The sequence below is a fragment of the Cricetulus griseus genome, chromosome 8 (genome assembly GCF_003668045.3).
Source record: "Cricetulus griseus strain 17A/GY chromosome 8, alternate assembly CriGri-PICRH-1.0, whole genome shotgun sequence".
NCBI lineage: Eukaryota > Metazoa > Chordata > Mammalia > Rodentia > Cricetidae > Cricetulus > Cricetulus griseus.
Window position 1 is genome coordinate 17,014,942 of NC_048601.1, and position 16,020 is coordinate 17,030,961.

The window sequence follows — 16,020 nt, forward strand, 5'->3', positions numbered from 1 at the left end:
ACTAAAACTGCCTCTTGTAAAACCTGTCAGACATCAGACCCTAACTTCAGGTATCGTAGTCCCTCTTTTCCCACACACCAGGTCAGGGGCTCTCTCCCAAGGACTGACTGGCAACTTGACTTCACCCACATGCCCACAGTCAGACCAGTCAAATATCTCCTGGTATTACTGATAACTTCTCAGTGTGAGCCAAAGTGTTTCCTACCACTAAAAGAAAGCCCAGACAGTCTCTGACATCCTTCTCAGGGAAATTATTCCCCAGTTTGGGATTCCAGCCTCTCTTCAGTCAGACAATGGTCCTGAGTTTACCTCTCAGATCTCAAACCCTGTCTAAAGCTCTCAACATCCCTTGGCGTTTTCATACTCCTTATCACCCCCAGTCCTCAGGGAAGGTAGAGCAAACTAACTGTTCTTTAAAGAATGAGTGTTCTTGTTAAAATGTCACCAGACTTCACCTTGACTGGGTGAAGCATTTGCCTCTGGCCCTCTTCAGGCTTAGGGCTCCCCAAACGACCCCTTTTCATCTCACTCTTTGAACTCAGGTATGGGCGGCCAGCTCTAACACCTGGCCTCTCACCTAAACCCCCACCTCTCCCTGCTTACACCTTTACTTCATCATCTCCGTTCCCTCCTATGGGAATTTGCTGACCACTCTCTACCTCAACCATGTGCTACACCCTGTACCCCCCCAATTACTATGGGGATCAGGTTCTTCTCTCTCCTCCAGACCAATGCCCCTCCAACCAATGTCACTGCAACAGCTGCCACGATTGAGGGCCCCCCACACTGGATTCACGTCTCCCACCTCAAGCCCTTTACTTCTCCACCTGAGACTCACCTCTCATACAGTTTCTGCAATAGGACCCTGTTCCCTTAAGCTTCGGAGGACACCAGGATCAACTACTTTGCCTCCTATCCCAGAAGAATAAGGCTCCACTCCTACAAGGCTGATCTAAAGTCTCCTGTTTCTAATAACACCCTGCTCATCAATCTCCTATGTATCCCACAATAGCTCACATAAAACTTGTAATCCAATCGATTAGCTGTTGTTACAGGAATGCCAGCCTGAAGCCATGGATCTAGAGATACAAAGACCACCAAACGTTTGTGCCTGCTGAGGAAAGGTAACCAGAAAATTCCATGCAGTCTAGATATGATTTAATGTGTCTAAAATTTATGTTTTCCAAAACTCAAAGGGTTCTTGTAAGTTCCAGGGAGCTGAATTGGATCCAAACAAACAGGTCAGATTGACTCCACATAAATATTATTCAACCTTTCCCTGGTCCCGGATTCCCTTACCTGATCTCGGGACCCCTTGGAAACCCCTCCCTCATCTTACAGTAATCTTCCCCACAAGAACCAGGACCGAAGAAAAATTAAAAAACAAACAAACAAAAAAGAAAACCTAACGTTGTCCTCTACTAACATCTTGCCAGGTCTAAAGAGTTGCCAGAGTTCCAAGCAGCCTGGACTGCGATGAAACAATCAGCTCCGCTAGGATGCAGCAACACCCCAGCTTTCTCAGTCCCCGACCCCAAGATGGTCAACGCCCCCAGGTCAGCAGGAAGCAGTTTTGAGAACTCTAAGTCCTCACTTCCTAACCTGCCTCACCCAACTCCCCACCTTTAATAGTAACAAGAGTCAGATTGTTAGGACCCTACACCAGGCTGCCCCCCCCCCTTGAGAACAGGGGAGACACGAGCAGTGACGCAGTGACGCAGTGACGTAGTGACGCAGTGACGTGCCACCAATAGACACCTGCTTGAGGACTCTGCGCAGGCATGCATGAAACCTCACCTGTTCCTTCCTTCCGCCTTGGGGAAGCTGCCGATCCACCCTCATCTGACCCTCCCCCTTGGCATTCATTAAAGCTCCACATGGGTTTGTTGATTCTTAGTTCGTGTTTCACCACCGATGGCTGCAGCAGAAACAACACAGGTGGTGTAAACCCCTCGTGAGAATGTTAACCGCAGAGTCGGATTCTCTAGACTTCTTGACAGGTAACCGTATGTATTTAATAAATCGTTAAGTAAGTTAAAGGGAGAGGGGAATCTCATCAGGGAGTAGACTCTTCTGCTTGTCAGCCTGCCGCGGGAGTTTCTGGAGTTCGGTAGACGCTGGGGGTGGGGTTGGGAGCTCTGCGCTGGGTAGGAACCCCCGGTGCAATTCTGTATTATTTATTACCGAGGATGTTATTTAAACATGTTTGGAGAAGAGCAACCAACAGCGGACTTGTTATGCACGCTTCTCAGGAGTCGGGAATTTGAACTCAGCTAGCTTTCCCGCCAGAGTGAGGCAATGAGGAGGAGGTAGCCAGAGAGGCTGGGATTTTCTGTCCCTTCACTCCCTGTATTTAAAGGAACTGTAGCCATGTGTTACAAGTGTTAGAGTTGAACAAACTGCCCATCAGATTACATTTCCCCGTAGTCTTACAGTCTACGGTGTAGACACCGGGCCCTGCCAGTTGCAGGGAAAGATAAACAGCCCTTTTGAGTTTGTAAAGCCAAGTAGGTGCTGGATGGTTGCTGGAGGACCTTGGACATGCTCAGACACATCACTGCCATCCAGTGCACACCTCAAGTGCCCCTTCTCCATCCCCCAACCTTCCTTTCCTGACCCCCCAACCCCATCACCCACCCCTGCCGTGGGCCTTTTCACCCATACTTCCTGGCTGTCAGAAGTTCTCCCCTTCCTTAGGGCACTGAGATACTCCTTGAATGATTCTATGGCATCAGGGAACAATCTCAGTCCCTCTGTATCCCAGGTTCTTCAGGAGTGTAGGGATTTGAGATTGATCCCACCAGCAAATCTGTGTACAGTTTTAGTTTATGGTCAATGATTGGAAAAGGACACTGGAGATTTGTTGGGACCCCTTGGGGGTCTGCTGCTCATCTTGAGACTAAGGGTGACCCACTGTGCCCTGGGGGTCTGCTAACTGTCTCTTGACTGGTCATTTTCTTCCTTGTTCCCTCCTTCTGACTAGGCCTGTATGCAAGAATGCAAACTATCCACCCATTGCAGGGGGGTGAGGTTGGGGCATGAACATTGATCTGAATATTTTTCCACTGTGGCTGTTATGGTATATACGTCTACTCTCCTTTGAAGTAAAGGGCATTCTCCTTGTAAGGATGACCTCCTGTCTTGTTTCAATCTTCAGATTCCCTTGCCCAAACCTGAGAGAAGCATTGTAACTCGGGCCTTACAGAGATTTCTATTTTAAAACTGTATCCTCTCATTTTGAAAAAATGTTTATGTTTCATTCTTTTTGAATCTCTTTCCATTTTGTTTTTAAAATTTTATTTAATGTGTGTGGGTGTTTTGCCTACATGTCTGTGTGTCACATGCATGCCCGGTGCCCACAGAGAACAAAAGAAGGTGCTGATTGCAGGCTACCAGGTGAGTCCTCTCTCTGCAAGGGCAGCAACACTGAACCATGTCTCCATACCCACCTTAATGTTTCTGTTTAGGAATAGAATATTTCTTGAAAAACAGAGCTCACGATTATTGTAAACTCAAGGGTCGAGTGGCAATCTCAGGAGATCAAGCCAAGTTCCTCTAGGTGGACAGAACCCTGCTGTTGTGATGGGAAATACTGATCTGGGAGGTTGGGGACACACTGCAGAGGAAGTCATTCCACCAGGCCTCCCTCGAATCCCTGGGACCTGTCCTGTGCCATCCAGGGCACAGGAAAATTGTCTCCTCCACACCCACCCAGGACCCTTTAAAGACTGAGGAGCCTCCTCCCTGGGACAGAGCAGCGGGTGTCATTGGTCTCTGTCTGCTGCCCCTCAGGTGCCACCAAGTCACATATTCCTCATGATAAGACAGAGTCCTTGGTGTGCTGGGAAAAGTTTCAAAAGTAAAGATTTCTCCTTCTTCAGGCTTCTCTATGGGCTGAAAACCATAACCAAGTCCTCAGGAGTGGCCAAAGGCCTTAAAGCAACTGACTTAGGTAAAGTTGCTACATCTGTGGACCCGGGCTCTCGAACTCACTACAGTCTCTTTATCACTTAAACCTCCTCATCTGCTGTCTGAGGACCTGACTCTCTCAAACTCCCAGCAGCCTCTCTAACAGTTTCACCTCATCTGACTAATACCCAAAGGGAAAGTTCTTGAATAATACTGCTGTTTCTCAGGTAAGCCAAGTACTTCTGAGATATTAGGGGTTAGATAAATACCGTGCAGGCCGTAAGACAGCCCATGACTAAGCAATGAAAATGGTGAACTTCCAAAATGGCGGGTTCTTCATCACATGACTTCCAGATGTGACAAAATCTGGCTGCTTAAATCTAAGGCCCAGCAAGCTTTTTCTCCTGCCAGTGGAGGCCCCTACTACTAAATCAGTCTGAACTGCTCAAGGCCAGAGGCAGATTTTTGACTGACACATTAAAATTAACTCGTGTTCATTGTTTCATTATGGTCAATATTAGAAACACACAGCTATTTTTAGAAACACTGTACTTATTGTGACCTGAAGTAATCCTACTGTGCCCTTTAATACCGGATCTGACACACTTTATAGGAATATTGTCTACTTGCTTTCTAATTCCTGCTAGAGATGTTTGTGCCTGATTGTGTATTGTAACTCGGTTCCTATTAGCTAGCACATGGAACACCCCTGAATCTATCAGTGAATAAATGGGGAAACTGTGAGACATATTCCTGTTGGGGAGCTGCAGCTGGGGCGGTGCATTCCACACTCCAGTCTCACTTCTCCAATTCCAGAACCTTCTCTCTCAGAAAGCCAGACAAGCAGCAGCCCCTCCCCTCTGAAAGCCGGCCAAGAGTCAGTCACCCCTGGGACTGCTGAAGAACACAAATACAGGCCACTTAAGACCTAGTTGTCACACACTCATGCTCTCTCCCCTGCCTTCCCTAGAGCCACCTGGGAGGTGCTTTGGTCTCCTCAGATAAAACCTGGATTTATTAATTCAGCTAGATTGGCTTATTGCATTGGCCGTGGAGGATATCCAATAACAGCTGATCCAAAACTTATCAATTCCCATATATAACAGATTACTGTGCACCAATAACAGAGGATGGGATGACTTCTTTGGTGGCAATATGGGTGGACCTAGGTGACATGGTCAGAGAAATTAGTCAGGCTTTGAAAGCCTAACACTGCTCTTCAGTCAGAGAACTAGTTAAATCAGACTAGATTTGGAAGGATTTTTTTTTTTTTTTAAAGCACAATGCAGAAGTAGAAATCTCAAGAAAGCCTATTTCCCAAGATTCACTATGTATAGGGATGTGAAGCTCTGTGAGGAGGACCCGGGGAAACCAGATTGCTCACGTGCTAAGAATCTCTGGAGCTGTCAATGAACACGAGAGAGTAAAGAATGGAGGTCCAGAGTTCTGTGTGGACCCCAAACCCAAAGGCCACCGTTGAGGGCTTAAAGCCTTCCAGTCCTCCATATCCTTCTCTGTTATTAGTGGGACAGAGTGGTGTGAACCAGCAAAAGGCAAGGGTTAAACTCAGTGGAAACTTTGTAAAACGTCCAGTTTGCGTTTAGTAAAATTAATTCATTGGTATAAATTTTCATGAATTTTGAAAACATCTAATCATGTATTCTTCATCAAGATATGTAGGGACTCAACCATTAAGAACCTGTATTGCTCTTAAGAGGACTGGGTTTGGTTCCCAACACCCATATGGTGGCTCACACACCCACCCTTAACTCCAATTCCAGGGATCCAACATACTTTTCAGAACCTTCCCTAGCACTAGGCATGCATGCAGTACACATATATACATAAATGCCGACACAACAGTCATACACAAAACATAAATCAAAATCAATAGCTAATAAAGTGTATGTAGACCCCCACCCTACCCCAACTTCCCCGTTCCCGGCTGCAGACACCCTGTATCTCTGTCCCCGGGCTTTAAACACTTACTTTTTCCAGAATGCCCTAAAATGGATCCCTGAAGCAGAGACTTCACATTTGACTTCTTTCAATTGTCACAGCCTTGCATTCTGCTCGTCAGGAAAAGTGTCCATTAACAGCACCTAGATTCTAGAGACTGTATCCACAGCACCACTGAGGCAGGAACATATCTGACCCAGAAGATTGGAAGCACCTCAAATCAAATCTTATACAAAGAGGTTAAGAAGAGCTGGCAGGAAACGTGTGCAGAAGTGAGAGGAGGAAGTGAGTTGTGGCAGTTGGCTTTTTTTTTTTTCAAAATAAAACAGAAACAAAAAACCCGGAAGGAAGGAGACAGTTTTCTGTGGCTCACTGCCTTTAAGCTTGCTGACTGGTTTAGGGACTTTGTCCAGGTACAGTGGTATGAGATATAGGGAAATATGGTTTGCAAATGCTCAGTTTTTCACAGTGATCCCTAAAGCTGCTACAAATAGGAACATAAAGGTTTCTTTTTCTTTTTTCTTAAAACTTAAATGAGGTTTCCCTTTCTTCATGGCTATATGTGGGCAGGGTGGGGGCATCACCATGTTGTATACTTCCTGTACAAACAGCCATACAGCTTTCTAGTGTCTGCACAAGTTTGTTTTTCTGAAAAAAGGCGCTAGAGTCATATCAACATCTAATTCATCAACCTTCTGTTATATAGACAGTGACTTTGCTCTTGGATCTAAGACGACTTTTGCCTAAGACAAGTTCACAAACATCCCCTCCCCCTGCCCTTTTTAAAAAATTAAATGACTTTACAATACTAAGCTTTGTTCTTGGGTTTACAGTCCGGCTTGATTCTTGTTTTTAGCAGACAGACACCAGGTTACTTCAGTAGCACATACATACTGGAGCGATGCCAGCCTTTCCCTGTCTAAAAACCAAACTCTCTGTGAAATATCTGTTGACCATGAGTGTTTGATGTAATTTCTGGAGTCTTTTTTTGTTTTCCTGCTGTATTGTTCTAGTGTCTAAATTTTTTGGTAGCATCAGGCTGTCTTTATTCCTGTTCCCCTGAGTCATGGAGTAGGCAGCAGGATCTCTGAATTCAACCTGTTTTTTTTTTTTTTTCAGTATCATTTTTGACTATTCTAATTTCTTTTTAGTTTTCATAAGACTTTTCATATAATTTGGTGCTATGTCTTTCTTTTTTGAAGGCAACCTCTCCCCAGGAAGTGAAACTCCTGAATATATAAATTAGCTTAAGAGTAGAGTGTTGTTGGCCCATGCCTTTAATCCCAGCACTTGGGAGGTAGAGGCATGCAGATTTCTGTGAGTTTCAGGCCAGCCTGGTCTACAGAGTGAGTTCCAGGACAACCTGTGACGCAATACAGAGAAACCCTGTCAGGAAAACAAAGAACCACCACCACCACAACAACAACAAAAAATTAGCTTAAGAATTGTTGACATATGAGCAATATTGAGTGTTCCAGTTGCTTATGTGTTTAGAACTACTTTGAATTCTTTCCTTTTTTATTATTAAAATTGTATGCATTTGAGTTGTTTTTGCCTGCATAATTATCTGCTTTAAGTGCATTCCTAGTGCCCACAAAGGTCAGGGAAGGGCATCTGTTGTTTTTATCTAGTTGTTCTAATACCAATAAAGACTCTGGAGTCAGATATTGGGGTGAAACCTGACCGATCAAAGAGGAGGTGGAGGAAGGACCAGCTGACCTTCCCCTTTTTAGCGGCTCCCCAGCATGCATGTCTCTCTCCACATGTCCCAGACCAAAGACCATGAAATCTCTACGTCCCTCCCTCCACTTCTTGGGTTCCTCCCTATCCATCTTCCTGGGTCCTTTGTACTTTCTATGGATAATTCTTGTCAATTAGTTGCTGGGTCTGCACCCGATCTCAGGTTAATTTTGTTAACATGGTCTTGGAGTTTCACAGTGCCAGCAAATCTCCTGCAACAGGTGTCAGATTTCCTGAAACTGGAATTATAGGTGGTGTGAGCTGCTTTGTAGTGCTGAAATTGAACCCAGGTCATCTTCAAGAGTAGCAAGTGCTCTTACCCACTGAGCCAACTCTCCAGCCTTGCCCAGATTCCTTCATAGTTTTAATGTAGTTTTTGTTATGCTGAGTATGAATTTTTTTTAGATTTGTATTTTATGTTTTTTTTGGTCATTACTGTAAATGGTGCTGTCTTAGACAATCATTTCCAATTGACAGAAAAATGCCACTGACTTTACCATGCTGGCAATATGTCCTACAGCTGTGTAAACCCATTTTTTTTCAAACATCCAGTAGTCTTTTGTATATTTTCAAGAATTTTGATGCAGATAGGACCACATCATCTGTGAAGAGAAACTCTTTGATCTGTTTTCAGAAGTGTAAACCCTTTTTCTTCCTTTAAGAAACTTATTTAATGTATATGGCTGTTTTGCCTGCATGCTTGTTCATCGAATAAGTGCCTGGTGCCTATAGAGGGTAATTTTTCCAGCAGTGGGAGATGGGTTCCTTGGACCTGAAGTTGGCAAGATTGTAAGCTATTTTGTGGGTGCTAGAAATTGAACCTGTGTCTTCTGGAAGACCAGCAAGTGAGCTTACCTGTTGAGCCATTCTCTAGTCTTGTGACCCTGTTTCTTTTCTCTGACTGGCCCTCCCGTGAAAAGTCACCCTGGAGTAGTGAGCAGACTTCCTGCCTCTGTTCCCGGTGGTGGCTGGGACAGCATTCATAACTGCACCCTTGGGAATGAAGAAGACTGCAGCTGAATTTACTGTTTTGTTTTTTAGTGGATAATTTTTGTAGGGGTGGGACAGTTCCTATGAAAATTATGCCAAATATTCACAAGTTTTGCTGTGTATTGATATTTCTATTTCCTTCTTTTCTTAGTTTGTTGATAGGTCTAGTTCCACTGATTTTCCCCCTAATGTTTCTGTTCCCCCTTCTCACCAGAACACTTTTTATGGAGAGCAATGCAGCTGACTGTTGTTGCCTTTCACCGTGACCCTCACTCCTTTCATTTCTGGCTCTTTCACCATTCACCCTTAGTTCAGTAACTAGAAGACCCCTGGCTGAAGTGCCGTTTCCAGCATCTCTGGTCTTCTTTCCACCTGGCCATCCTGTATGGACCAGGGCCTTCTTTGAAAGGATTTTAGTGCCCTTTCAGGTACTTGTAGGCAATTGTAAAGTGGGTTTTTGTGCTAAGTTTATCTCATCTTCCTCAAGAAATTCTTGCAGCTCTTCTCCCTGCCTAAATAAATAGAAAAGAAAACATATAGAAGGGACAAACTGGACAAGCCTGCCCTGCCACAAACAATTGCCTGACAACTTCTCTGACCATCCACAGTGGGAAACTCAGGAGAAAATCTGTCCCTTCTCCAATAATTGATTCAAGAAAAACCATGTGTTCATTTTTTGTTTTAATGTATTAAAGTATTATAGTACATAATAATCAGTTTTAACATTTATAACTCTTTTTTTTCTGTTTTATTTGTTGGAGTATAGTATACTATTGTATCTTCAGTGTTTTTCTATGTTTATCTTATGTTTTATTATGTTATATTATTAATACATTTTTAATACTTTTTATGTTTTAGTTCTCTTCTTTCTCTTGATGTAAATATTACATATGTGTGTATTTATATGTATATATATATATATATATGTTTATGTGGTTTGTAATATGATTCTTTATAGAAGGCATCATTTTTGAGTGTCCAAAGTTATAGAGCAAATTAATTGAGTTATGAGTTAAAAACAAAAATTCTCTAAGTCGACACTCTCCTATTATTCTTTTACAGGTAAAAACTGTCAAGGAAAATATCTGAGAATCATCTCCGCTGAGTCTCCTGTTAAGCTTTACTGCTGCTATGGAGTGATCGCGGTCCTCTCTGGAGCTGTTATTGCACTTTCTGTTGCTTTGTTATTGTCAAGTAAGTGACTCATTCTCCACATTCTGCAGCATTCTGTCCACATTCTCATTGTTAGTAAATACTTGCTGATCACTGTGAGGCAGGCACTGTGGGAAGGACTCTAGAGAAAACACACTAGAAACTCCTGTTCTCTGGGAACTTAGGGTGTAGCAGGAAGATACAGAGGAGGAGCAGCACAGGCTGTGGTGTGCACAGGAGGCCGGGCTCAGCATCTCTGGGAAGATGGCATTCAGCAAGCCCTAGACTGATGTGCAGGAGACTTGTGTCCATCTGTGGGAATTATTCTAGGCAGAGAACAAGGAGAAAAAACCCAAGGGAGGAGCCTCAAGGAGGCGGCTGCAGCTAAAGGGAAGTGAGGACAGTAACAGGGTTGGGGAAGGTCCAGACGCCATATGGCCCCATGCTTCGTAGTTTCAGTTACTAACTGCAACTATGGTCAGAAAATATTACATAGAACATTCCAGAAATGTATCATTCCTGAGCTTTTAGGTGCAGACTATTCTGAATAACATGATAAAATCTTGTACAGCTTTCCTGCCATAGCTGGAGTAATGATTCCTGATATCATTTTATAAAGTCAACTTTAACCACCTCGATGAATCATACACAAGTCTAAACATGGACAAACATTTGCCAAGAAGACTTAGTCAGTGTTACCTAAACTCTTACATAGCTCTGGAAAGAGACAGATAAAAAGAAGAGACAATACCCTCAGTGCCCATTGCATTTGTTCCTTTTGTTAAAGCCTCATGGTGCTGGGTATAAGAATGGGGAACAACTACAACAAATTAGCCCCCACTAAAAATAAGTGTGTGTGTGTTTGTGTGTATTTCATTTCTAGTATGTAATATTTCTTATCAAATCATTTATTTCTAGGCTCAGTGCCCCTCAAAAGAGCCACGCAAAGTTATGAAAGAAAAATGTCTGTTATTTTTCTAAGTGGTTCTCTGAAGCCTTGCTGCCTAAAGAGCTTCACACACACACACACACACACACACACACACACACACACACACACACACACACAATCACTTTATCATGATAGACTCACAAGTGAGCACATCACATAGACACTCCAACCCTTGCCAAGGCCCAAACCCTGTGTATCTCACTGAACTTCCACACAGAGTGGCCATCCTGAAGCCATGGAGCTTTGGTTATGGTTTTAGACTTTCACTGTATTTACATTTTTGTACATTTATGAGCTACAAATTAAAAAAAAAAACAAGTAAATTTGAAAGTAGAAAAGCAATGCTATTTATAACATTTTTCACAACTCATGGAACCTTTGCTGCACCCTGACTTCCTCATCTCCTCTCATCACTCTTCCTCCTTCTCCTTTCTATGTCTTAAGCCACGCCCACACTCAGAGCTCCTCATTCTGTACTTTCTAGGCTGGGATAAGCATGTAAGGGAGTACATAATATTATACTTTCCAGGTCCCCACTCTCCTGCAAGCTTCATTTTTCTTATATCTGAGGAACATCCTGTGTTACACATGTACCCCCTTTTCATCATCTGTTCGTCTGTTCATGGGCCTCTAGGTCAGGATTTTCTTACTCTTGTAAATGGGGCAGCAGTCCACATGGATGTGCAGGTATCTTGTGTTATGATGCACTCTTCTCTCATATATGCTCAGCAGTGGCATAGCGGGGTCACAAAAGGTCTATTTTTAAATATAAAAAAAGGCTCCCATACTGGATATATCAGTTTATACTCCCACCAGAAATAAATAAGTGTCCCTATTTCTGCACAGAGTTCTGACATCTGTTGTGAGATTTCTTGATAATCGCCATTCTGACAGCCCCTAACAAGAGTCAGTATGTTTTCATATGGTTTTAATGTATATATAATATAATAACAGGAAGGCCTGGATCAAGATTTGGTATCAAAAACCTATTTGACCGTGTCATGTGTTGTGTGCTGGTATTCATCCACAGTGAAATTCAGAGAAGTAAGGAGTTTTCTTTATTTTGTCATTTCAGGAGCAAGAAAGCCAGAAGAGGTCTCAATCAAATGTGTCTGTGCCTTTTGTCCTAGAGATTGGATTGCATTTGGAAGTAAATGTTTTAATTTTTCTGAAAAAGTGGAAAACTGGACATCCAGCCAGACCTTTTGCGTGGCACAAGGAGCCCAGCTAGCTAGATTTGACAGCCAGGAGGAGCTGGTAAGAAAGGATGAGGAATTGGTTTGTTGTTTTGTCTGTTGAATATTTACTGCCTTGAGGTAGGGAGACTAAATATGAAGCATGAGGAAAGATGCCACCCTAGGCTTTCAGGGAGAGTCATGGGGTGTGTGTTAGTTTGTGCTACTTGTGTTGGCAACAGCCCTGAGACATTCCAAAGACATACTCTCCTGCAATGCTAATAGGCAAACTGCATGGCCACATAGACATGACTGAGAAAAATGGCTGTCACGTTAAGCCTTTTTCTGAGCTGACAGGTGTTGCATACCTAAGGTGACAGCTGCTAATAACTGCAAGTAGAGGCTTAGCCAGGGACTTTCTCAGCCGCAGAAGGATTGGTGGTTGTCAGGGTGCCATGCATCCACTAAGAACTGAAGATGATTTAGGCTCCAAAGTCAATGACCTTCAGTGCAAACCTGCTGCCATCCTGAGAGGAGGCTGTAGGGCAGAGAGACTCAAGTCTTATCTGAAGCTGAGACACATGCATTCGCCGTCTGTGTTCTATGACAGGAATTTCTGAAGAGATACAAGGGGGAGCATGACCACTGGATCGGCCTCCACAGAAAGTCCTCAGAACACCATTGGATGTGGACAGACGGCACTGAATATAACAACTTGTATGTTCAGAACACTTTTCCTTCTACTGTGATCACTATTGGGATGTGTGAGGGTTGTGGCTGTGAGAGAAGACAGGCGGTGTCATGGGAGGTGACCTGACTGGGGAGATAGCATTGCAGGAGTGAATAAATGGCAGACTGCAGAAATTCTGTTTGTTTTGTTATAGGACTTCCCCCCGAGGAGGAGGAGAGTGTGCCTACCTGAGTGACAGTAAGGTCAGCAGTGGCAGGAACTATACTCACAGGAGGTGGATATGTAGCAAGCCCAACAGTTTCACAGCTTGTGATGTGCCAAAGCAGTCGTGAGAGGTCTGTAACATGTTATCTCCAACCACAACCTCATTTCTTTAATCTTATGAAATTATCAAAATCCTTTTATTCTAGAGCTTTCAGTTGCACTGTTAATTCTCTAGTGTGACTATTCTCCAGTTTCTTCATATGTGCATTTAGTGCTATGAACTTTCCTCTTAGCACTGCTTTCAGAGTGTCCCATAGGTTTGGGTATGTTGTGTCTTCATTCTCATTGAATTCTAGGAAGTCTTTCATTTCTTTTTTTATTTCTTCCTTGACTCAGGAATGGTACAATTGCACATTACTCAATTTCCATGAGTTTGTAGGGTTTCTGCAATTTGTGTTGTTGTTGAATTCTAACTTTCAAGCTTGGTGGTCTGGTAAGATACAGGGATTATTCCAACTTTTTTGTATGTGTGTAAGTTTGCTATGTTGCCAAGTATATGGTCAATTTTAGAGAAGGTTCCATGTGGCCCTGGGAAGAAGGTATATTCTTTTGTGTTCAGATCGGATGTTCTATAGATGTCTGTTAAACCCAATTGGGTCATAACATCCGTCATTTGCTTTGTGTCTTTGTTAAGTTTCTGTCTGGTGGTCCTATTTTTTGGTTTGTCTTTTCTTCCATTTCATATAATTTTTTGCTTGTTTTTTCTTCTACTTCTTTAAGGGAGTTTCTTGTTTCCTCTTTAATGGTCTCTATCATCTTCATAAGATAATTTTTGAGGTCCGTCTCTTCTTCATCCTCTGTGTTGTTCTTTTCAGTTCTTGCTGGTGTGGAGTCCCTAGGTTCTGGTGGTGTCACATTGGTCTTTCTGTTGTTGAGTGTGTTCCTATTCTGTCATTTTCCCTTCCCTTCTTCCTGTGGTTGCAGGCGGGGTCTCTTCCTCTCTCAGGTGGCAGCTGGAAGGCAGAGGTGGGAAGGAGGACAAGGTAAGGTGCATCCGGACTCAGGGTGCGCCTTCCAGTCTGGGGAGGTCCATCTTGTCCCCAGAGGACTAGATGCCAGGAAATAATCAAACTAGGGCAGAAATCAGTAAAGTAGAAGCTAGGAAAACACTACAAAGTCTCAATGAAACAAAGAGTTGGTTCTTTGAGAAAGTCAACAAGATAGACAAACCTTTATCAAAACTAACCAAAAGGCAGAAAGAGAGAGAGAGCATGCTAATTAACAAAATCAGAATGAAAAGGGGGACATAACAATGGACACTGAGGAAATCCAGAGAATCATCATTTCATACTTTGAAAACCTTTACTCCACAAAATTCGAAAATCTAAAGGAAATGGACAATTTCCTGGATAGATATCAGTTAACAAAATTAAATCAAGAACAGATAAGCAATTTAAACAGACCTGTAACCCCTAATGAAATACAAGCAGTCGTCAAAAGTGTACCAACCAAAAAAAAAAAAAAAAAAAAAAAAAAAACCCAGGGCCCGATGGTTTCAGTGCAGAATTCTACCAGAAATTCAAAGAAGAGTTGTTCCATACAACAGCAGCAGAAGGGACATTGTCAAGCTCTTTCTATGAGGCTACAATTACCTTGGTACCCAAGCAACACAAAGACACAACAAAAAAAGAGAATTACAGACCAATATCCCTCATGAACTTTGACGCAAAAATATTCAACGAAATACTGGCAAATCGAATCCACAAACACATCAGAGAAATCATCCACCATGATCAAGTTGGCTTTATCCCAGGAATGCAGGGATGGTTCAACATACAAAAATCCATCAATGTAATCCACCATATAAACAAACTGAAAAAGAAAAAGCACATGATCATCTCGCTAGATGCTGAAAAAGCCTTTGACAAAAATCCAACATCCCTTCATGACAAAGGTCTTGGGGAGATCAGGAATAACAGGATCATACCTAAACATGATAAAAACAATATACACCAAACCAACAGCCAACATCAAACTAAATGGAGAGAAACTCAAGGCGATTCCTCTAAAATTAGGAACAAGACAAGGCTATCCACTCTCTCCATATCTCTTCAAAATTGTACTTGAAATCCTAGCTAGAGCAATAAGTCAACAAAAGGATATCAAGGGGATACAAATTGGAAAGGAAAAAGTAAAAGTTTCACTAATTTGCAGATGATATGATAGTTTACATAACTGACTTGAAAAACTCCAAAAACTCTACTACAGCTGATAAACACCTTCAGCAAAGTGGCAGGATACAATATTAACTCAAAAAAAATCAGTAGCCCTACTATATACAGATGATAATTGCACTAAGAAAGAAGTCAGAGAAACATCAACCTTTACAATAGCCACTAACAATATAAAATATCTTGGGGTAACACTAACAAAAATGAGCAAGACCTGTATAGTAAGAACTTTGAGTCTCTAAAGAAAGAAATTAACAAATATATCAGAAAATGGAAAGATCTCTCATGCTCTTGGATAGGTAGAATCAACATAGTAAAAATGGCAATCTTGCTGAAACCAATCTACAGATTCAATGCAATTCCCATCAAAATTCCAACACAATTCTTCACAGACCTTGAAAGAATAGTAGTCATCTTCATATGGAAAAACAAAAAAACCCAGGATAGCCAAAATAACCCTGTACAATAAAGGAACTTCTGGAGGCATCAGTATCCCTGACTTCAAGCTCTATAATAGAGCCATAATCCAGAAAACAGGTTGGTATTGGCACAAAAGTAGACAGGTTGACCAATGGAATTGAATTGAAAACCCTGATTTTAACCCACATATATATGAACACCTGATTTTTGACAAAGAAGCTGAAGTTATACAATGGAAAAAAGAAAGCGTCTTCAACAAATGGTGTTGGCACAACTGGATTCAGACATGTAGAAGATTGCAGATAGAACCATATCTATCACCATGCACACAACTTAAATCCCAATGGATCAAAGGCCTCAACATAAATTCAGCCAAACTGAACCTCCTAGAAGAGAAGGTAGGTGGTGCGCCCGAACAAATTGGTATAGGAGACTCCTTTCTGAACCTAACACCAGTAGCACAAACATTGAGATCAACAATTAATAAATGGGAACTCCTGAAACTGAGAAGTTTCTGTAAGGCAAAGGACAAAAACAAGTCAACAAGACAAAACGCCAGCCCACAGAATGGGAAAAGATATTCAATAACCCCGCATC

General features: G+C 42.4%; 2 protein-coding genes across 8 annotated transcripts in view; one reads left to right on the forward strand and one right to left on the reverse strand.

The window, feature by feature from the left end:
- The window catches only part of LOC100762270 (killer cell lectin-like receptor subfamily B member 1F), a 103,416-nt gene extending 97,250 nt beyond the window's left edge, over positions 1-6,166 (reverse strand). For all 7 annotated transcript variants that reach the window (XM_035448978.1, XM_035448976.1, XM_035448977.1 and 4 more), the window contains exon 1: positions 5,899-6,166. The gene's annotated coding sequence lies outside the window, so the exon portion shown is untranslated. The remainder of the gene's footprint in view (positions 1-5,898) is intronic.
- Positions 1,961-12,906, forward strand: LOC100762568 (C-type lectin domain family 2 member D11-like). The gene is made up of 5 exons (XM_035448733.1): positions 1,961-2,000; positions 9,661-9,792; positions 11,781-11,959; positions 12,488-12,594; positions 12,762-12,906. The coding sequence occupies exons 1-5, from the start codon at positions 1,961-1,963 to the stop codon at positions 12,898-12,900; spliced, it is 597 nt and encodes a 198-aa protein (XP_035304624.1). The 3' UTR covers positions 12,901-12,906.
- Positions 12,907-16,020: the final 3,114 nt, after the last annotated feature.

Bases quoted from the DNA above. Each gene is read 5' to 3' on its own strand.
- LOC100762568 (XM_035448733.1), top strand. From the start codon at position 1,961: ATGTTAACCGCAGAGTCGGATTCTCTAGACTTCTTGACAG. The intron at 2,001-9,660 runs GTAACCGTATGT...ATTCTTTTACAG, and splicing joins TTCTCTAGACTTCTTGACAG to GTAAAAACTGTCAAGGAAAA. The intron at 11,960-12,487 runs GTAAGAAAGGAT...GTTCTATGACAG, and splicing joins TTGACAGCCAGGAGGAGCTG to GAATTTCTGAAGAGATACAA.